The sequence below is a fragment of the Drosophila elegans genome, unplaced genomic scaffold (genome assembly GCF_018152505.1).
Source record: "Drosophila elegans isolate 14027-0461.03 unplaced genomic scaffold, ASM1815250v1 contig_476, whole genome shotgun sequence".
Classification (NCBI taxonomy): Eukaryota; Metazoa; Arthropoda; class Insecta; order Diptera; family Drosophilidae; genus Drosophila; species Drosophila elegans.
In genome coordinates, this window is record NW_024545863.1 from 5641679 (window position 1) to 5662631 (window position 20953).

The 20953-nt window shown below is 40.6% G+C and overlaps 8 protein-coding genes and 11 non-coding genes across 19 annotated transcripts; 10 read left to right on the forward strand and 9 right to left on the reverse strand.

The window, feature by feature from the left end:
- Window positions 1-97: 97 nt before the first annotated feature.
- On the reverse strand, window positions 98-797 carry LOC108140458 (pupal cuticle protein Edg-91). The gene is made up of 2 exons (XM_017263190.2): window positions 706-797; window positions 98-642 (listed from the first exon to the last, which is right to left on the reverse strand). Exons 1-2 carry the CDS (start codon window positions 727-729, stop codon window positions 187-189), a joined length of 480 nt encoding a protein of 159 aa, XP_017118679.1. The 5' UTR covers window positions 730-797; the 3' UTR covers window positions 98-186.
- Window positions 798-2231: 1434 nt separating this feature from the next.
- Window positions 2232-2750, forward strand: LOC108140460 (keratin-associated protein 19-2). The gene is made up of 2 exons (XM_017263192.1): window positions 2232-2251; window positions 2319-2750. Exons 1-2 carry the CDS (start codon window positions 2246-2248, stop codon window positions 2637-2639), a joined length of 327 nt encoding a protein of 108 aa, XP_017118681.1. The 5' UTR covers window positions 2232-2245; the 3' UTR covers window positions 2640-2750.
- A 403-nt stretch (window positions 2751-3153) lies between these two features.
- LOC108140816 (glycine-rich cell wall structural protein) lies at window positions 3154-4639 on the forward strand. The gene is made up of 2 exons (XM_017263822.2): window positions 3154-3354; window positions 3724-4639. The coding sequence occupies exons 1-2, from the start codon at window positions 3343-3345 to the stop codon at window positions 4171-4173; spliced, it is 462 nt and encodes a 153-aa protein (XP_017119311.1). The 5' UTR covers window positions 3154-3342; the 3' UTR covers window positions 4174-4639.
- Window positions 4564-4636, forward strand: Trnav-cac. Its single transcript has one exon. It is a non-coding gene; the product is annotated as a tRNA-Val (tRNA).
- Window positions 4640-4766: 127 nt separating the features above from the next.
- Trnap-ugg lies at window positions 4767-4838 on the reverse strand. Its single transcript has one exon. It is a non-coding gene; the product is annotated as a tRNA-Pro (tRNA).
- A 126-nt stretch (window positions 4839-4964) lies between these two features.
- On the reverse strand, window positions 4965-5509 carry LOC108140817 (prismalin-14). The gene is made up of 2 exons (XM_017263823.2): window positions 5460-5509; window positions 4965-5402 (listed from the first exon to the last, which is right to left on the reverse strand). The coding sequence occupies exons 1-2, from the start codon at window positions 5472-5474 to the stop codon at window positions 5013-5015; spliced, it is 405 nt and encodes a 134-aa protein (XP_017119312.1). The 5' UTR covers window positions 5475-5509; the 3' UTR covers window positions 4965-5012.
- A 249-nt stretch (window positions 5510-5758) lies between these two features.
- On the forward strand, window positions 5759-6416 carry LOC108140818 (acanthoscurrin-1). The gene is made up of 2 exons (XM_017263824.2): window positions 5759-5847; window positions 5914-6416. The coding sequence occupies exons 1-2, from the start codon at window positions 5827-5829 to the stop codon at window positions 6304-6306; spliced, it is 414 nt and encodes a 137-aa protein (XP_017119313.1). The 5' UTR covers window positions 5759-5826; the 3' UTR covers window positions 6307-6416.
- Window positions 6417-6457: 41 nt separating this feature from the next.
- On the forward strand, window positions 6458-6530 carry Trnaa-agc. Its single transcript has one exon. It is a non-coding gene; the product is annotated as a tRNA-Ala (tRNA).
- A 168-nt stretch (window positions 6531-6698) lies between these two features.
- Trnap-ugg lies at window positions 6699-6770 on the forward strand. Its single transcript has one exon. It is a non-coding gene; the product is annotated as a tRNA-Pro (tRNA).
- Window positions 6771-6879: 109 nt separating this feature from the next.
- Trnaa-agc lies at window positions 6880-6952 on the reverse strand. Its single transcript has one exon. It is a non-coding gene; the product is annotated as a tRNA-Ala (tRNA).
- A 1083-nt stretch (window positions 6953-8035) lies between these two features.
- Window positions 8036-8879, reverse strand: LOC108140462. The gene has a single exon (XM_017263195.1). It carries the CDS (start codon window positions 8822-8824, stop codon window positions 8234-8236), a length of 591 nt encoding a protein of 196 aa, XP_017118684.1. The 5' UTR covers window positions 8825-8879; the 3' UTR covers window positions 8036-8233.
- Window positions 8880-9361: 482 nt separating this feature from the next.
- Trnaa-agc lies at window positions 9362-9434 on the forward strand. Its single transcript has one exon. It is a non-coding gene; the product is annotated as a tRNA-Ala (tRNA).
- A 2090-nt stretch (window positions 9435-11524) lies between these two features.
- Window positions 11525-11598, reverse strand: Trnat-agu. The gene has a single exon. It is a non-coding gene; the product is annotated as a tRNA-Thr (tRNA).
- A 199-nt stretch (window positions 11599-11797) lies between these two features.
- On the reverse strand, window positions 11798-11871 carry Trnat-agu. Its single transcript has one exon. It is a non-coding gene; the product is annotated as a tRNA-Thr (tRNA).
- A 604-nt stretch (window positions 11872-12475) lies between these two features.
- Window positions 12476-13233, forward strand: LOC108140446 (attacin-A). The gene is made up of 2 exons (XM_017263177.2): window positions 12476-12677; window positions 12783-13233. Exons 1-2 carry the CDS (start codon window positions 12517-12519, stop codon window positions 13165-13167), a joined length of 546 nt encoding a protein of 181 aa, XP_017118666.1. The 5' UTR covers window positions 12476-12516; the 3' UTR covers window positions 13168-13233.
- Window positions 13234-14509: 1276 nt separating this feature from the next.
- Window positions 14510-16697, forward strand: LOC108140454. Its single transcript, XM_017263186.2, has 6 exons — window positions 14510-14732; window positions 15042-15395; window positions 15651-15828; window positions 15893-16089; window positions 16158-16408; window positions 16461-16697. The coding sequence occupies exons 1-6, from the start codon at window positions 14525-14527 to the stop codon at window positions 16653-16655; spliced, it is 1383 nt and encodes a 460-aa protein (XP_017118675.1). The 5' UTR covers window positions 14510-14524; the 3' UTR covers window positions 16656-16697.
- A 111-nt stretch (window positions 16698-16808) lies between these two features.
- On the reverse strand, window positions 16809-16881 carry Trnav-aac. The gene has a single exon. It is a non-coding gene; the product is annotated as a tRNA-Val (tRNA).
- Window positions 16882-18900: 2019 nt separating this feature from the next.
- On the reverse strand, window positions 18901-18973 carry Trnaa-agc. The gene has a single exon. It is a non-coding gene; the product is annotated as a tRNA-Ala (tRNA).
- A 641-nt stretch (window positions 18974-19614) lies between these two features.
- On the forward strand, window positions 19615-19686 carry Trnap-ugg. The gene has a single exon. It is a non-coding gene; the product is annotated as a tRNA-Pro (tRNA).
- Window positions 19687-20953: the final 1267 nt, after the last annotated feature.

Sequence of the window (20953 nt, forward strand, 5' to 3'; positions counted from 1 at the left end):
AGCATAAAAATCAGTGAGAGAAGAGCAACAAAGCAGCGCCAAGGACAATATTCCCACCAAAAAACCGGATTTCAATTGACTTAAATTGGGCTTATTATTTCTGGTTTCTGTTGTTTTTTGTATTTTACAATCTACAAAGTGCGAATCACAAGTACTTTAATGGACAGGTGGCGAGATTTAGGAGCATTATTTGCCAAAGAAACCGCCGCCGCCGCCGCCATAGCCACCGCCTCCGTAGCCACCTCCGTTGTAATATCCATTCGAATACTGCGACTGGCTGTAATGGCCGCCATAAGATCCGCCCTGGTTGTAGTAGGATCCACCGCCCGGATGGAATCCTCCATGATGGTGTGGCCGGTGTCCAAAGCCGGAGTAGCCTCCGCCTGGATAGTAGCCACCTCCATAGCCACCGCCTCCGTAGCCGGAGTAGCCGCCATAACCGCCGGGATAGCCACCGGCATAGCCACCAGGATAGCCGCCGCCTCCTCCTCCAAATCCGCTATAGAGGCCACCGCCCACTCCGATCCCGGCACTCAGGCCCACAGTGCCGCCAAATCCGCCACCCAGGAGGCCGAAAGTACGACCTTCGGCCTTGACGGGCGCCGTCTGACCTTGACCGGCGATCAGCAAAAGGGCCAGCATCTGTAAGGTGACCAAAGCATTTAAGTTCGTCCGATTCGGTTTGGAAATAGCAGCCGCACTTACACAACTCACACGAACCACAACCATTGCGATAACGAGCGCTTCTTGGTCGAAACTAAATTGCAATTGTGAAGGGCCCGTCGCTTTTATACCTCCGCTTCAATCTGGCCAAGAAGCCTCAAGTACGCGGTACGCATTGCCAAGTGATTCTACGCAAATTGCAGAACAAACACGGCGAAAGCGAAACCAGTTTGTGACGAAATCTCGGAATCCCCCTCGGAATCAAGTCGAGCAAGAGACAATTTAACTGGCGATGCTTCACTGGGCCCCAGAACGCGTTAATTTTTGAAGCCACAGCCCCAAAACTAAATTATCATTTTTTTTTTGAGGGTTACCTTTAGTTGCCGGCCGATCAAGATCGTGGAAAACCCAATAAAAATAATCACTGAAGCGATCGCACACTACAATCAACCGGCGATTTTCAAGACCAACCAAAAATGGCGGAGCAAAGGCGATTAAAGAGTACTCTAATTTCAAAATGACATTGCAACTTTAAAAGTTTTTAAATAATTGATGTTTTTGAAATAAACCAAGCTTTTCTTAAAGCTGTATATCAAAGCATAATTAATATTTGACTTGGATTAACAAATTTATTTAGAAAAGTTTTCAGATCAGAGGCTTTGCAAGATAAGTTTATAAATAAATTAATAATATTAATATTTAAAAATAAATTAGTAAATAATTTTTTTTCTTATTTTACGAACCAAGCTAAACGACGATCTTAGTGAGGGCATACAAAACAAATGACTTAGACAACAAACTACAGCGAAGAACGTGCAGCGAAGCAGGTCGGGATGAGCGATATGGCCAGCCCGCATTTGTTTGGCTCATTAGCACTTGTTACTGCTGCTATTCCGGCAGATCTACCTATATGACTAACTATGGTTCGACAATACGTTTGTGTCTAACTCCCCTTGTTTATTCTGGTCAATTGTTACGCCTTCACTTTCGTTTTCAGTTTATTCACCTCGAGTTGACGTCAGCGGAGTTACCAAAGTGAGACCAACCCACATCTGTGGCTAGTCAGGAAATTGTAGTTAGATTCGTTGACAGCGCGGATAAACAAGAACAGAATTGCGTCTTTAAAAGATGAGTGAATTCAGCTAATTTTAATGGGTTTATTTTTAAGCTTTGCATAAAACTTTAATAAATATACAATATAAGAAGAACTTATTCTTATTTTGGACTTAAAATTAAAACCAAAAAATGAATATGATTGATATTTTGTAGAAGGTACAATTATAAAAATCGATCTTTGTCTGTTAAGTGTTGAAGTCACAATTTTGTATTGCTTTTAAGCTAAATGATGATTGCCAAACATGCAAATGATTAAGGTTATTGACCCACTATTTATATTCATAACACTCAATGTTCTGTAATCCAAACTCTAAGTGACTCTGTACTAAAGGTAGGTTATAGTCTCGCATTTGTTCTATAATTATGCTAAATCTCATTATTGTAATTACTGCGAACTTTACTTCCGTTTTCGGCGACTATAAGAATGGCAAACTTTAATCAGTTGCCATTGAGTTGTTTGCCAGCCATGAAGGTGGGAGTACATTAAAGTCTTAGCTACTCAGACTAAATCGCTAATTTGGATTTTTTTAATGTTGCAGTATTTTACACTGTCTTCTCTGTTGTGCTGCCTTATTGCCGGAGCCCTGAGTGCCCCCCAGTATCCTGGATCCGGATTTGGGTATGGATTTTCACCCTATGGAGGATACGGAGGCTATGGAGGTAGCTACGCCTCAGCTAGTGCGGCGGCGAGCAGTAGTTCCGGCGGATACCAAGGATTCGGATACCCTGGATACGGTGGCTATGGAGGATTCGGCGGGGGATATGGCGGAGGCTATAGACAGCAGTACAATCAGTTCAGCAACTACAACAACTACGGATCTTCTGGCTATGGAGGCTATGGCAACCCATTCGGCAGATGAGTTGGAAAAACCGACTCGTACCTGCTGGAAATTTCTGCCCCTGTTTTGTTTGATTTCTTTATTTGGCTTTTAATGTGATGGAGGTCAATAAAACGTAAATACCCAAAATGATTCACCTAAGTGTGCATAATTTTTTTTTCTATTTGCATGTTGATTTAAAATGCTGAGCGTACATTCTGAAAATGTGATTTTTTTCAATTTTCTTCAGGTTTCTAGCCCAGCAAAATATATGGCACGTTTTCCATTGACATTTGTTGTCTTCAGCTCATTCCTTTTTTTTACATTTCTTTACTCAAGCCCAATTTTTCACTTTTTGCTCTCAAAAAACCTGAAATTTTTAGGGGCAAATCATGTGCATAAGGCAAATATATAGCACAGCCTGAAGTTCACATCAGCAGCGGCAGCAACAACAAAAGCGAAGACAAACAAGACCTCTTCAACGGCTGATTGCATAAGGGCGATTCGAATCGGTCACAAAACGCGTCAGCGAGATAAAAACGCGTCCGCTGCCGCGCAGCAGCTTCAATTGATCACGCGTCGTTGTCCAAGTCAAGCCAAAAGACAAGCTTCGTCATCGGCCCACACAGTTGAATTTGAAGTTTTTACAAGACATAGTAATTTTAAAAATATATAAAAACCTGTTTTTATTTCCAAAACAGACTTAATCAATTAAACTCGCGTTTAATCCGTATAAAAAGTAAACATGCAAATCATTGTAAGTGTTTGATTGTGATGGATTTTTATTAGACAAGAAACATTCATATGTTTTTAAAAGTGTGTTTAAGAAACGAGTAAAAACGGTAAAAAAAAAAACAATTATCCCGAAATACAGTTTTGTGATTGGATTTTAATGGAAGTTATTTTATATCTGCAACTAAAACGAAAATAAAATTGAATATAAGTTGATTTTATAAAATTTCGTACGGAACAGTTTTTAATATAAAGTTAAATTCCGCTAAACACCTTGCTTAATTTCATAAAATATTTCTAATGATTTAGTTTTAAAGCCAGTTAAATAAAATTTTACTGAATGACAAATTAATCATTTGAAGCACAATATGTAACTCTTTAATTAAAATTTCAGCGTTCACAATTGATCCTGTTTCTGGGAGTATACTTTCTGTTTCTACTGCGAAATGCCTCAGCCGGAAAAATTAAACTGTTGGCTTTTAAGGGACCTCACGCCGGATTTGTGGGTCTCAAGGTTCGCACTCCAAAGCTGCTGGGTCTAAAGAGCGGATTAGTGGGTGGCGCTGCCGGATTTGGACTCGGAGCTGCTGTGGGCGCTAAGTTGGGCGCTGGATTAGCAGGAAGCCATGGAGGTGGTTTCGGAGGTGGCTACGGAGGAGGACACGGCGGCGGTTACGGCGGAGGATACGGAGGAGGATTCGGAGGAGGATATGGAGGAGGATATGGAGGAGGATACGGCCGAAGCAGTGGCTATGAGCATCACGAATATCACGAAGAAAGACATTACAGCGGAGGATCCGGATACGGGGGCGGCGATATCGGAGGCGGTGCTTGGGGAAAATAAGTATTGATTAGTGGGATAAGTTAAAAACCATATGATTGCCATCAGAATCGCAAATTTTTGTTATTTAGTTTAATTCATTTGACCATTAAAATAAGTAAAACAAATGTAGTTATAATTCCATGATGTGCTGCTTGGGTCACTTGCTGGGATGCCAGCTTGTGTTCCTCGTCGCTCTCGGTTATTTTTTTTTTTTATTTGGGAAAAGCAGCCACATTGAAAATGTGTTATTCTGAAATTTTCTCACTTTCGATAAACTTTTACACTTTCCGTACATTTACATTTTGGGCGACATCTTGCGAACGTATGTTGAGACAGTCACATGTAAAATTCAAGTATAGATGGCGCTACATGTTGGCTGATGATGCCCTCTTGAATTATTAAAAGCAAGAGGTTTCCGTAGTGTAGTGGTTATCACGTGTGCTTCACACGCACAAGGTCCCCGGTTCGAACCCGGGCGGGAACAAAACGACTATTTTTTATCGAATAATTCGTTTGCTTATATTTTAAAATATATCGAATTTAAAAAGAAAAAGTGAGTGCTAATACATTTTTTTTTATACAATTGGAAATAAAAACATTTAAAAAAAAGAGCAGGGCTCAACCGGGATTTGAACCCGGGACCTCTCGCACCCAAAGCGAGAATCATACCCCTAGACCATTGAGCCTCATGCTCAGATGGCTGCTGTTTGCCAGTTTCGAGCCAGCCCAAGCAAAATTATTTTGCCACAAATAGAGTTCAAAATATACAGAAGTCTGCTTAAAAAACGAAGTAAATAATCAATTCGTGAAACTTAAATAAATATATGTATATATTTTAACAATGTACCTAAACAAAACATTTAGCGTCTCTTAAAAATGCCACCGCCAAAGCCTCCGCCGTAGCCTCCGCCAAATGAACTGGCAGAACTGAAGGAGGAGGCAGAGGCGAAGTTCTGATAACCACCGAAACCGCCTCCATAACCACCCCCAAATCCTCCGCCCAAGCCACCAAATCCGCCTTTCCAGCCGTGCTTTAGGGGAACCACTACGGGCTGGGGCACTGGCACTGGAATCGGTTGAGGAATTACCACGGGAACTGGGACAGGCTGTGCCACTGGAATCGGCTGGGCCACGGGATAGGGAACAAAGTTATTGTAGACAGCTGCATAACCTCCTCCGAGCTTTCCACCAAAACCATGGGAGTGTGCAAGTCCCATGCAAAGCAGCAGGCACAGACACAGAATCATTATCTGCAAATGAAAAAAAACTGTCACCCAAGGTTTAGATATGAATGTAACTCCACTTACCTTGTTTTGCCGCATGTTCTCTGTTGGATCTAAGCATTGCCAAGTTAAGCACGACCGTATTTATATCAACCTCCAGCACTTCCTGGACTTCCTATTCTCGTCGAGTTCAAAGAACTGCCCAAAACTTGATCAACAACCAGTTCTCGAGCCAATCAATTTTTATTGTGCCAAAACTTAGTCGCAGCTACTAAGGCGAAATATAACAAATCGTGAGAAAAACATTGAAATCGGTTAAGTTTAAAGGGGTTGAAGGTCGTTTATCTGTCGTGTTCCGGGACAATGTGGGCGTAAGTTTTTAAGAACATGTATAAAAACCGAAACAATCGATGGCTAACCAAGTCAGTCAAGTTCAAGACGAACTAGAAACATGGTCAAGATTAGCTGTTCGGTGAGTGATGGCAGAACATTTCCATTTTAAAATATTTCCTAATGGATTTTATTTCCTTTTTATTAGCTGGTGGTGCTCCTGTCGCTTTGCGCCTGCTCTTATGCTCAGTATGCGTATCCACAGCAGCGTCCTTCGCCGGGAACTGGAGCTCAGCCCACTGGTGGACCGGTGGATAATCGAATCTTAGGAAATCTACTTGGCGGAGGTGGACTCCTTGGAGGAGGCGGCGGCGGAGGTGGCGGCCTCTTTGGCAACCTGTTGGGCGGACTTTTGGGCGGCAATCGTCCCCAGCCACAGCCCTATCCCGTTCCAGTTCCCGCCTATGGTGGAGGATTCGGAGGTGGATATGGTGGTGGATTCCCAATCGGAGGAGGCGGCTACACGGGTGGACTTCCTGGTGGCTTTCCTGGCGGCTTTGGTGGCGGCTACGGCAACCCCTACGGCGCATATTATGGATAAGACCATAAGTTGTTAAACTCTCCCAAGTATTATTTGCAAATGTTTTCGAGATTAGATTATTTAAGTTGTTGACATTAACTATTAAATTAAATTAAATTCATGAACAAAAACCTCCCCGAATTGTCTCATTTTTGCTGACTTGTTGGCACAAGGGGATGTAGCTCAGATGGTAGAGCGCTCGCTTAGCATGTGAGAGGTACGGGGATCGATGCCCCGCATCTCCAATTGATAATTATTTTGTTATCCAAGAAAAAATACCACTCCTTAACTTGTTCTTAATTAAAGTAGTTTTGCTTGTTTATTTGCAAACATATTTTTGTTTTCGCAAATTTTTTGAGCGTTTGCGTAGCGGGACAAATTTATATCTACAAATGGCTTCCCTGCGTCCAAGCGGCTCAATGGTCTAGGGGTATGATTCTCGCTTTGGGTGCGAGAGGTCCCGGGTTCAAATCCCGGTTGAGCCCGGAATAGTTTTTGTTTTATTTTTGTTATTTTAATGTAAATAATTTATTTTTTACTTTAAAAAAATTAAATATACAAAAATAAAAATTTAGTACAGCAAAAATTTTCAACTGGAGATGCGGGGCATCGATCCCCGTACCTCTCACATGCTAAGCGAGCGCTCTACCATCTGAGCTACATCCCCGATGCATGGGCAAGTGTCAAATGCCCCACTTGTGAGTCATTGTGATTTGAATGCTTCTCTTTTGGACATTTTAATTTACTGATTGCCAACATAGCTTGTTTCTTGGCCAAGATATCTGGACTAGATAAAAAATGAGCAAAGCGGGTGTCTTTGGAACAAACTTGTGCACTTAATTTCCGTTTCCGGTCAGCGAAAGTTATCAACTAAGCAAAAACACCTGGAAAATGAGTCTGGTACAGCGCCATGTTGTTCGTTTTTGTTGTTCCAGCACAAACACAAATAAAGTTCAGGACAAATGCATATCAAGATGGAGAGAAATGGACTGATATGGACAGGAGTCAACGCCTTAACATATGGAAAAGGAGACTCCGGTGGCCAGATCCCTTTACTATCTGCACTTTCACACTTCTGTTTATTCAACTGTCGCTTGTTTGTTTGCTTCTGCCACGCCCTTGGGCATGGGCAAAGCTCTATTATTATTTTCGCAAGTTATATAAAAATAATAACAGGAGCGGACACGGAGCTGACCAAGCCACTGGATGGCCATCCATTATGCTGCCGGGCATTTATTTGCCAAACAATTGAATCTCTCCCCCGGCTCCTTGGGCAGCTTGCAACCACTTCATCAGCCATCCTCGTCTGCAGCTATCTTATGGTTTATGATGGAATCAAAACAAATGCCGGAGCATCGTGGCTTCAGCTTCTGCTCGTCCGGAACCTCGAGCCCAAACTTTGGCTGGCGAGGATGATGATGAGTTTGTTTATGCAGATTGCTTGTGGAGTTTTTCCTTTGGCGTTAATGGATAAATGGACGTGTGAGTGTGTGCGTGGGTAACCCTTTTTGTGGATTTTTCAGGAAGCAGCGCCACTTTCGAAATCTAGTTTGTAATGTAAACAAAATCATTTTAATTGCACAGCTGAATGGGTTCCTTTTAATTTTATTGATACGATAATGGGCAAATTATAAATGTTCAATAAAGTGTATAACATTGGTAACAACTACTATATTATTGTTGTAATGAATTTATAATTTTTTTTCATATATATTTTAATCATTCTTTACATATAGATTTTAGTTTACAATTTTAAAATTGGTCAGAACATTGTATAATATTAACAATATAATACGAGGAAGGTTTGGTTGGAGAAGTCTCTGTTTTCGTATCTCTTTTTACTTAATTTTTTTCGCTCATATTTCAATTAAAATTGTATTGTTTTCTTTTACTTTGTCTGCACTGTTTACTTGGGCAAGCGTTTCCTACGACTTCCCGTTTTTCCCGTTCATCCCAGTTGGGGTAACGGTATTGGAAATAGTCCTGGCCGTTGTCCAGGTCCTAATTCTGGTCCGGAGTAGCCGCCGGCACTGGCCGATGCCGTGCCCACTGTGGAGGGAGGCAAGGCTCCAGGAGGCGGCAGAGGCAAGGGCTTTGGTGGTCTAAGTGGTGATACACCATAACCATATCCATATCCCAGAGGACTTGCAGCTGAAGCGGAATTCTGATCGCTCTGGTAAATATAGACATTGCTGTTTCCCTGGGTCTGTTGCTGATTCAGTGGCATGGTGTAGAATCCTCCGGGAGTGTTATAGTAACCGGGTTGAGGTCCAATGGTCGACGGATTGCAGCCGTATACGGGGCAGTTGTAATAACCAGTTATGGGATAGACGGGACCTGCAAACAGCGGATCCGGGCTATGAAAGGCCATCCAGCGATTGCGCCAGCGACGAAATAAATTGCCCAAAAAGAAGAAAGATCGTCCGTCGATGGAATCTGGTCCTGAAAGATCCTCATGCAAATCGCCTTCGGCCTTCAAAGCTAAAACTCGATTGCTGTTGGCCAGGACTAGCAGAAAAACGAACCGGAGCACTGACATTTTTCCAACTGCATCAATTGAAGACTCTGGTTGAACTACTTTGAATCCGATCTGCGATCCAACTCTGGGAGCCAAATGAAGACAGGCTGCCTAATGGGCCTTGTAATAAGCATTCGAGTGCTGTAACTTCGCCAGAGCCAACAAACCATGAAAATTTATTAATAGTATATGCTTTCAAGGCTGCCCTGGTTACCTACGTAAATCTGATCAAGTTTAATGAGCAAAGTTGAATATATCTAAGTGTATTACTAATTCTTTTAGTATATAAACAGTTATCATATAACTTTTATTGAGTAAAATTAAGGTATCAAAATGCAACATCTCAGCCAATAAAAGGTAAATAAAAATAGTTTAATCTTTAAATGCTTGTAGGAAGATTAAGACAATTTAAACATAAATACAAAATTTGTATATTTAAATTATTTTGTTTAACTATATATTTAGGGCCAACAAAACCAAACCATATTAATCTGATTTAAATGCACTATTACTATCCGATGAGGCGTAGGCTGTGAAAAAAGCAGCGCTGCCCTCATCGGGGATGTAGCTCAGATGGTAGAGCGCTCGCTTAGCATGTGAGAGGTACGGGGATCGATACCCCGCATCTCCAACAGAATTTATTTTTTTTTGTTAAAGACTCATATAACTAAATGTAAAAAGCTTTAACAATTTTTTTTATTACCATAAGTTTTATAAGTAGGCACCCCCAACACCGGTTGTTTTTATGGTTTAATAAAATTAATCTTTCAAATTAGTTTAACCTCTAGTTTAATAACTGCAATATGTGCAAGAAGTTGAACCGCAATGCCTCAAGATTCATTAAAAGGCTTATACCATTCGTAAAAAATGTAGTATTTTTACCCAACCCGCACGTGCCAGCAATTTTTCATTATTAAACGTAAAGAAAAACTTGAAGTTTTCAACATTCGCTGCTTGATTTTATTTTGCCACATTACCTGCTTTTGTGAGGGCAACAAAAACGTTTTTGAGTTATGAGTTCTGCGTGCCAGGTGTACTAACAGTCTAAGGAATCGCAGGTTATGTGACAGTTTTACACCCTGGAATACATTGCTGTCAAAGAATTTTCCAAACCAGGAAAAAGCAACACCTTTTGTGTCAACTCCGCATACCCAGCGATTACCTGCAGGCCTGCGAATAAAGTGCGCAAAAAACAGGTGACAACAATCAGTAAGAGGTGGAAAAGGGGAGGCGCCCGTCCGTGTCTGGAAAAACAAAAACAAGAACCCACAAGGGCTGTGAAAATTCACGCGCCCGTGAAAATTTCGCACGTTTTTATGGACCATGAACTTCATACATCCCATCCAGAAACCCTCCCAAAATTTGAGTAATGGCCACATAGATTAGCTGGCTACCATTTGATTTCTACAACCCAAAATTCATTTAATTAAAAAAATGCGCAAAGTCAACAGAAAAACTACAAACGAAATTAGAGCCAGAGTAACTTTCCATAAACTTTGTTGCCATCGAAACAATAAAAACCGCAATCCTCGGCCGGACTTTGCCTTTGTTATCGAAGCTCAAAGCGGACAATGGAGTGTCCTTTTTTACGACAAGGCCAAATCCGGCGGAACCACATAAATTATGTTAATGCCTAAGCTATGTACACGCCCACAGTGTGCGACTCCGGCCGGACTGTCCGTCCGTGGTAATCAGAAAAATACACAGCACACATCGGGTGGACGAGGGACATTTGCTTAGTGGTTTTGTGCGATAGTTTCTGGACTGTCCATTGAGAAAATTGCTGACAATTGCTAAAAACCGCCGGGTGGTGACGATGAGGTCTGGATCAGCTTTTTTTTGGGGTGGGCGTTCGAGCATTGCAAATGATATATGTTTGAACACATGTTGGGGGCAGGAATTGAGCTTATTCAAGTCTGGGCAAATATTGGGGGGATATTTGTCGAGATTGCCAAACTTTGAGATCATAAAAGGGGGCCATCCAACCAACTTTTGTATTCGATAAGTGAAATCCAACGGCAGACCAACAGATATTCTCGGGAGGAAATTTGAAGAGGACATTGCTGTATCCGAGTAACAAACAAAAAGGACGCTAGAAATTAAATTCATAAAAATAATATGGCATTGTTCAGCTTGTCAGAAGTTTGTTTTTGCTGCATTGTGACATAATTATATGCCCCGGAGTTATCGCTGGGCTTGAGTGCGTTTGGGTATAAAAAAGCAAGATAAGCCAGAGGCGAGTGCATGTAAATAAATTGAAACAAATAAGCTGCTGGCTGCCGGCTAATTGCAGGCGGTCGGTCCCCCTTATTTCCAAAAGCGAGGGAAATTGAAAAGCCGTTCGTTCCATTTGCAAGGCAAATATGGGCAGCCCCGGATCTCCGGACTTTTTTTTCACCTTGCGGTGGACAACATCGCAACATGCTGTCGAACATTTCCGCCGGTCTGTTTCCGTTATGCAAGGCTGCTGCAAGGACAACAACAGGTGGATGTCGGGGAGGATGTGCAGCGGGTGGCGAATCCGTGGCCACTGTTTACGCAAGCCAAACTTTTTGTCAGCTGTCATCGGGGCAGAAGTACAAAATAAAAACGAGAGTTTTTCCTTTCCGATTCCAACAAGTCGCAGGCTCAAAAAGTGACAGCTGCAACGCAATGCACTGAATGTGTATAAAAAAAAAATTAAAAAAAAAAACTACCTCCCACACACATTTTTGTGCTCAAAGGCCCCGGCGAGATTCGAACTCACGATCTCCTGTTTACTAGACAGGCGCTTTAACCAACTAAGCCACGGCGCCACTTACGGGGAACCGAAAAATTTCGAAATTTCAGTGGTAGGATTTTTTTAATTCTTAAGGGTCACCAAAATAATAATTAATAAATAGTGAAATGCCAAATATTGATTTTATAGTTTAGAACTTAATTTATAAAATATGAATCAACTTCAATTAATAGAAAATTTATAAAAAAAATATGACACAAACATTTTTCTTGTGTAGGCCCCGGCGAGATTCGAACTCACGATCTCCTGTTTACTAGACAGGCGCTTTAACCAACTAAGCCACGGCGCCATATGATTTTACGCAGACAAATGTGTCATAATTGCTTCGCCCAATTTAAATTTAAATTGTTGTTATAATGTCATAATATCTACATGCCCAGTAGAACATAAAATTAGCCTTTAAATATATCTACAGGAGCCAATTTCAAAATGTATTTTATACCTTGTTCTTTCAAATTATTTGCCTTTGAAAGTCTTATATTGGAAAGAACTAAAAAAATATATATAAATATAAATTAGATTTGTTTACCTCTTGATGGTCATTTTGTTTTAACGGGTAATGTTAGATACAAAAATCAAAGAAATATACATAAGTGTTTGGTAACCTGTATCTTGATTCTTGTTTAAGTTTTTAAAATGATCTAATAAAGCGCTATATCAAAAAAGATAAAAAGATATCAAAAAGTAAATATATTTGGGAGTCCCCACGGATTTCACAATGGCTGAAGGGGAAAAACAAATGCATATAGCTCTGTATCATGGGCTGATTAACAGATGGAGAAGAGAAAATTCTAGGGAATGTACCAAAGATGCGTGGGGTTCTTTTGTGACAAAAGGCTATAGCGTATAAAAGCGACCAGCGGGCATTTGCAATCATTCAAAACACATTTCACTCTCCAAGTATAAAGTCAAAGAAACCAAATAATTAATAAAAATGGATTGTCAGGCAACAGGAAACCCAAAGACCGGAGAGGCAGCCGCCCGTTGTGGAGTGATGGTGGGTGACGATCTGGTCAATGCTCGGGCCGGAGTATTCGCCTCCACTCCAGGCACTGGTGGACCCGTCACCAAGGGAGTTTATGGAGCGGTGAATGCGTAAGTCAACTCTTTTTTCAGATGGTGAAAAGTTCCAACCGGAGAATTATAATATTTTTCGTTATCGAACATCAAGTAATAACCCGGTTTCTTTTCATCTTACAGCAATGGACATGGCCTCTCGTTGCAGCATGGTCACATCGAGGGCATGGGCAGCACCACCACCGCCGCAGCTCAGGCCAGTCTGCTTCAGAGCCAAAACACCTCGCTCAACGCCACCGCCTTCCACAGCCACAACCGATCTTACGACCAGTTTGGGGGAGGACTCAATCTGCAGACGACAGTGGGTCACCAGGCGGCTGTGGGGGTCACCCGGGTGCCGCAGTTCGATATGACCACCGTCCAGGGTTCTGGGAGGGCCAACCTGTACTCCTCACCCAGTGGCAACCTCAACCTCAATGCCACCGGCAGTGCCAATCACCACTTGAGCGGACCGAGGCGTGGCAAGACCGATTTCGGCACTGGACTGAACTTGCGATATGATTTCTAATTTAGAATCATGTAAGACTATAAGTATCAATATATATGCCTAATAAAAATTGTCAATAAAATAAAAGATATCAACAAATAACATTTTTTGTTCAAGAAATTTTCTATACAAATAAACTAGGGGACGTTTTCATCCAAGCCAAAAATACTAATTTTAAATGAACCAAATTGCAAGACTTTATTTTATTCAAAAATAAAATTACATTTTACATTTATTTATGAAATAAATTATTTTATTTCTGCTCTCAAATAAAATCGATTTCCAGTTGGTAGCAATATAACTCAACCGCTCAATAAGCGCATCGATTTCCCATAATTCATCAAGCGAAATTCGCACAATAACCAAACCATTCAGGGGAAATCCCTTTGAGTTCAAAACCCCATTCACAGACAAACGTACCCATGAGAAACCAATTTTTGACTAGTCAGCTTTCCAGTTTTTTTCCCATCAAATGTGTGCAGGCAGCGCAACCGTTAAGTGCCATAAAAATAATTCAAAATAAATTGCTTTACATAAAAATTTGGTTTCGGCAAAGACGCGCAACTGTTTTATAAGGTGTATAATTTGGTCATAATAATGCGCATCATGGCATCACCCATCGCGGGGTTGGTTATTAATTCTCGGTCGACGCGTCGCCGAGGCCGAGACATAAATAACGCTTTTTATGCGTGAATATACTCGTACTTTGCATTTTTCGCAGACACGGCGGAGTCCTAGTTAAGCCGTAAAAATTACACCAGCCACTCAAGGAGCTCTGACTTTGACTTTCTGGCAGTGGCAACCGCAAGTCATGTCAGCTGGCCTAATCCCCAGGTAGATATCCGCCTTGATTGGCCGCAATGAAAGATGCCAAGTCAATATTTTTGATACACTCTTGGGCGACTTGGGACGGTTAGTGAGTTGGTGAGTGGGATAAACGCTGACTTGTAATGTCGTGTAATTAGGGTCATAATCGGCTTGCCATTTGAGGCCTTATCTCGCGGCCCAAAACGACTTTGTTATGCAAATGCCCAAGAAACCCGAGAATATCCTGCGGTATACACATTACTCAAAGTTAAAGAAATTATATTGTCCAAACTTGGAGTCAGCTTTAAATCTGATTTATTTTTGTATCCCCAGTTGCTTTTTGTAATGCGTTAATGTTAGTATAATAATTTTTATTATGCTGAGTCCAACATTGCTTTATAAAAAGTCCCCGTATTTCCACTCACCTTTTTGCAGCACTGGAAAATCAATAAAGGGTCTTCGTTGACAACCGTTTCCTGGCAGCCAAAAAGCCGGACTAATAAACGTTATTTATCTACCAACTGTATAACTATCTGCAGTTTGCATATTTCGACAAACTACATTTATTCAAATGGATTTCACGTACTGTGAGTTCCCCAGCACCGTTTCCATTGACACCTTCAAGGCCTATTTCAATCCCACCGATGTCAAGTTGCCCAAAGTCGGCGGTAAATCATTGGACACCATCCAGATCCCCAGCGATGTCCTGGAGGGCCAAGCAAATCAAGCGAAAAGTCTGCGACATCTTGTGCTTGATGCCATCGTTGAGAATTGGAGTGGTGAGCATACGGCTTTAAATTGACTAACCAGAGTAACAAAATAATTGAATCTAGTTGGTAAACGATGTAAATTTACTGATAAAAAAATAGGGAATATCTTCAAATTAACAAGATATTTAATATTAAGAAACCTCTAAATATTGCAAATATTATTTAATGACTTTTAATTTGGGTGAAATATTTAATATTAAACAGTATAATTTATATATTTTTGCTCAACCATTTGTTTTGGCTATTATTTACACCACACAAGACTGTAGTCTATAGATCTTACGAAATTGAAAATAAGCAGACATTGTTCATCCGCAGAGTTGCCGCTGTACCGTCAGCTGGGGAGGCGCGAGGACCGCAACTACCTCCTAAGCCACCTGGACACGCAGCTGCCGCTGCAGCTGCTCAGCACCCACATCCGCGAGGATTTCTTCTGGCAGCGCTGCTACGGCCAGCGCTGGAGAAGCGCCCCACTTCAGGCGCGGGGCAGGGAGCGGCCCTGGATCAACATCTACATGGAGCGACATGTGCAGGAGTTTATTGAAAGCATGCCGACGGCCGACTACGAGCAGGAGGGCAATGTGCAGGTCGTCCTGGACATCTGTGCGGCGTACATAAATCAGTTGGAGATAAGTTTTCTTCAGCCCGCCCCGCCCACAACCGATGCGAATGGTGAGTAAGGGGGAAATGAAATTGGGAATACCTAGGGATTACTTTAAAACTGATTTAACATAACACCTAAGCATTGTTATTTCTTATTTATTAAAAATGTAGTTGAAATGTAATTTACAAAGAAAATTATGTTTAACATTTAATTATTTTTAACTTTTCTAACTGAAATGTGTTATTGAATGAAAAGTGCTTTAACATATTTTCAAGGGTACATTTCCGTCGTATACACTTAAAGTTTATACCACCCATTTGCAGATCACATTCCGCTTGATTACCTGCTGAGCAATCTGCCGGATTTACGCCAACTGCGACTGAGTTACAGCACCAAGACGGCCGGCTGCAATTACCAAATGGGCTGCAACCAACTGACTGTCAGGGATATTCTGCATTTGAGCAAGGGACTCAGCCAGTGCCACGAGTTGCGGAAGTTCTGGTAAGGACTGACTTCTCTAGAGGGCCTCCTGCAATACGTCTCCTGCAACTCATTTGCTTTTCAGTCTGCACAACACGAAGCTGATGCCGTATCAGCTGCGATTCCTGGCCCACAGCCTGGATAAAGGATGTCACCACCTGACCGAGCTGTCCTTGCTACACTGTGCGGTGGGCGATGCGGGAATCCGCTGCTTTTTGGAGACCTGCGGCAGAGAGTCCTTCGGCACACTCACCGTCCTCGATTTGACTAATAACAAGATCAGTTAGTGAAATTAGTTTTTCTATATTCTTTCTTGAGAAGAGATATCTAATGTAATATTTCTTTTAAAGCTGAAGAAGGTGCCTACATTCTTAGCCGTACCTTAAGACATGTCCCACTCAATCAGTTGGTGCTGCGCTTAAATCCCATCCAAAGTGACGGAGCTGCCGCGATTTTCAACACCCTTCAGGTCATGCCCATCAAGGAGCTGGACCTGGGAACTTGTGGTATTTCGGAGACCATTACAAAGCTGTTTATGATGCTAATTTGCCAGCATACCACCCTGTTGGACATCGATTTATCAAATAACTGTTTGGGAGAGGTGAACTCTCTCAAATCTTCCCCATATCCTCTTTTAATCAAATTTATTGCAGGACTTTGGCAAACATCTACTGAAGATCATTAGCTGCAATAAAGTTCTCGAAAAGTTGGACCTTCGAAATACAGGTCTGCCGTTGGACTTGCGTCGGAAATTCCAAGAATTCCTAATCAAAAATGTGGAACGAAAAAAACATGAGGCCTTGAAGCAAAAGCAACGCGATAAGTTTAAGGCCATGATGCAGCTATAAATATCTTTAAATTATATTTATAGATAACTTATTCATACTGAAGAACAAGAGGATAATATATTAAAGAAACAAGAACCAAACTACTGACTATTTTATAAATTGTTTTATGTTTATTCTGCATAAAGGTTCATAAATATAAAAAAAAGTATGGACTGTTTCCGCCCGGGATTGAACCGGGGGCCTTCCGCGTGTTAGGCGGATGTGATAACCACTACACCACGGAAACTCCGATGGACTTCGTGTCCTCCTTAGAGAATTTAAGCTATGGTATTTAAAAAATATAGTTGTTCGTAGATAAAACCAAACGATAAAAAGCATATATATTTAGAAATCTTTAAATACAAATATAAGATTGAAAAGTATTCATATATATACGTGCCTATGCGTTCCTTTCTCCTGTTTTCCTCCCCAAAGTATTGCAACAACTTAAGCAGCACACCGTGAAGCAACATCGAAGCTTTCAAGCCAACTTTCATTAACCCTCGACCTTGTTGACTTAAGTCAACAAAAACAATGCTAACCCCATCAAGATTGCCGAGAACCCAACTCCCTGACCTCATCGTCCCATCCTAATGGCCTGGCCCAACAACAACAACAGCCAACTAAGTGGAAACACTTGAAAATGAGTTGGGAAAAAAAGGTAAAAAGTTGTTGAAAAAATAAATAAAAAGAAATTTCAGTTTGTTGCTATTTTACTGGGTGTTTTTGTTGTTTAGCTTGCTCTTATTTTTGTAGGGCTAGTTTGTTGTTGTTTGTCTTTGCTTCTTGGCACGCAAAGTGTAAAAATTGTTTGTGCTTTTGTTAATGGCATTTAAAGTGCGGTTGGGTTAAGGACACGGTGGTACGGAAAGGGTTTAAGGGTGGTCAAAAAGTATTTGCCATTAATTGGATTAATTTCCATAAGCTTTCAGGGCAAAGGTGACAGCCTTTTTTTTAATAACCCTTTACAAAAATGAAGCAAATTCTTGCCATTCTTTAAAAGCCCTATTTTATTAACCACATATCCGAAAGGATTTTCTTTAACACATCCAGACATTTCTCATCCATCTGCACCTTCATTTTCTACGTTCGGGGTTGCTTATATTGTTGTTGCTATTTTTCAATTAAAATCAAATTGTATTTTTGTCTGGTGCAACTTTTTACTCATTTTGTGCTTATTCTTTTTCTCATTTTGTTTATTTAGGACCTTGTTTTGTTTATCTGCGCAAGTAAAAAACAACACTGAAGAAGAATACAGACTCTGTGGCAGGGTACACATCACTCCATCTATCATACACACATATATGATAATTGCGTTTTAAAGTTTGATATGTGGACAAAGTTTTTTGGCCAAAATGTCCAGGCTACGACCCTCGCCTGTTGTTTCGCCAGCATATTTAGCAGCTCATAAATCTTCAATGGATTCAGACTTGTGATTTATAACGAGCCAAAAACTTGGGCCAGCAAAACAATAATAAAATATCCAAAGAAAGAAAAGTGCCAAAAATGAGGGTAATGGTAAAAACTGTACTACTACCACTTTAAAGTAGAAAAATATTACGAAAAACATCTGGTCAAATAAGATATATGAATTAGGGAGGATGATTGGTTTGTCACCTCTTAAACAGTTGTACCATAATTAAATTTTTATTAAATTTTGTATACAGAATTAGTTTGTGTTCATTTGTTTCGATGCTTTGAAAAACCCTTAAAGCTCTTATAAATACATAAAAATATTTTCCCTAAATCCTCAAAATATACAAATACATTTTTTCTCTTCCCTTTCTAATCCTTTTAATTTGACCCTGCCACCATCAATTAGTTTTGCGCCTAATTGTCATATTTTTCTTCTCGGTTTTGGCCCTTTGTCCAGTTAATTGCATTTGGTGTGGGCGTCGGGAGTGGCTATTTGTACCATAGCATGCCCTGAAAACTTTAGACAGTTATCATCATTATTTATGATATTCCTTTTCATTTTTTCGTCTATTTTTTTTCTTTCGCCCCCAAGCAAGGCAAGGGGTTAAATGTGCCAAATGGGCATGCAAAACTTTTCAAATTAAATTAAAAGCATACCGAAAGCGCCGGAGACAAAACAAAATTTGATGAGTCAGCTGCCGTGCTACGAAAAATAATTGGAGACAACTGCAGTGTTTAAAAGTCAATAAATCAGCGATCCGCTGATGAGGGTAAGTTAAGGTACAGCCTTTCTTATTGCTCTAATTAAATAAAAATAAAATAGGGATCTAAGGAAAGAAAAAAATCCTGTTGGAGATGCGGGGCATCGATCCCCGTACCTCTCACATGCTAAGCGAGCGCTCTACCATCTGAGCTACATCCCCTTATTGAATTTGGGCGTTTTCGAGGCGCTTAAAAGAAATAAGAGAGGGTTCGATAGATTTGCAGTGCTTAACCCTTGATGTAAAACAAAAATCATTTAAAGAAGGTCAATTTATATACTTATATCGTTAGTCTGATAATGGATTAAATATTTGTTATTGGCTAAAATTTACAAAAGGAATTATTACTTAGTTATATACAAAAGTATATATAAGCTATACTGTAATTATGTGAATACTTAAGAAAATATATAAATGAAACGAATAGAGTACGGCATTAATGTCGTTCAAAATCATATTAATATTATCAATTCTATTTTATTTCTTAAGTCAAATAAATGTTTGGATAACCCCTAAATTTAAATTCAAAATAATAAATTATTTTTACTGCAAGAAATTATAATGCTTTAATAGATTTTTTGATATTAAGTTTTAGCTTTCACAAAATGCTCGAATGGGTTAATTTTTATTGAATTAAATTATGCATGCCTGCAGCACGCGTGAAAAAAACGTTTGAAACCGGTTGACCTCAATTTAAAGGCCATGAATATGGCCGAAAATGTATCTTTCGATAGTCTGAAGGTGATGTGAATTTAATGTTTTTTAAGTTTAAAAATCCAAAAATTTAGGCTTTTATCGTAGGTGGCTCAATGGTCTAGGGGTATGATTCTCGCTTTGGGTGCGAGAGGTCCCGGGTTCAAATCCCGGTTGAGCCCGTATCTTAACTTTTTGCTCCTTTCCCTTCCCAAAGAAAGAATAAGGAGGGAGGGCAAATATGGCCAAAAATATAGGGAGGGTTAGAGTAAACAATAATCATTTTATACATGCTGTGACAATGTGACTTTATTGCCAATACAATAGATAAAAATTCAATTCAGGATTGTGTGGACCCCATCCGCCGTCTGAGCCTGACGTTTTTATGATTATTTCACTCCTTTATATGTGTTTTCTGTTTGGTTTACTGGATGACAAATTTGCATATCCCTCGAGTCGGGTGTGTTTGTTGTCCCCGCATATGACAGCCCTGGGAATTGGCCGATACCAAGTCACAATCTCAATGCCAAACGCATGATGTGCGAATTGCCACAAGGACTCTCGTCCTGCTCGTTGTTCCTGCCATTCTCCAAACAATAAAGAATAATCTCCTCCGGCCCTGGAGCCTTGTAGCAGAAGTTTGCCTAAGCATTGGAATGTGCCACGTTTTATTGCTTGTAATTTGCATGCAAGTTGGCATTGAGCAAGTTTCTTCTTTTATCGTCGACTTTAAGACGCTCAAATGGAGCGTGCGGCTATGGATGAGTTGCTACAAGGAGTTAAGGAACACTAAGTGCAAAGTTCGATCGGTTCGCATGACTCAATGTTTACTGGCAACTAGAACTTATATCTAAAAATATATATCATCTTGTGTGATATGCGCTGCATGATAACCTTCTGCTTAAGGTACTTTTTTAAAACATGAAATACAGTTCCTTACATTAATCGCATCTTTAAATAACCCATTACAAGTGGTACCTTTACATCCCAAGCTCTCAAAGAGTCGATTTCCTTTTACCCTGACTTGCCGTCACTGCGTATTAATCAGCAAACCTTTTCGCCTTAACCATTTGGCCGGACAATATTTGCCAATCAATTGCCACAAACACAAATTGTCCATTTTCCTGTGGCCCGTCGACTGTCGCCGGAGCGGAAGGAATTTTAAAATTCAAATATAAAATAAAATGTCCAATTGAAAGCGGTTACAATGAGTTCGGCTCCCGTTGACAGTGGCAGTCAGTCAGCGTCCGCAATTTCCACGATTTCACACCCACAACGGACCCAAGATGATGGTAGCAGATGGCCAGGGACTGGGTGCGGATTTTTGTATATCGGAAGACCGCAGCAAATAATATTGAAAATCCGTAGACAATTGTGTACACACCAAGGGAGACAAAATGCCGGAATGCCGGTCGAAACCCGCACTTGAGGTCGCTGGCTAAATGGGCA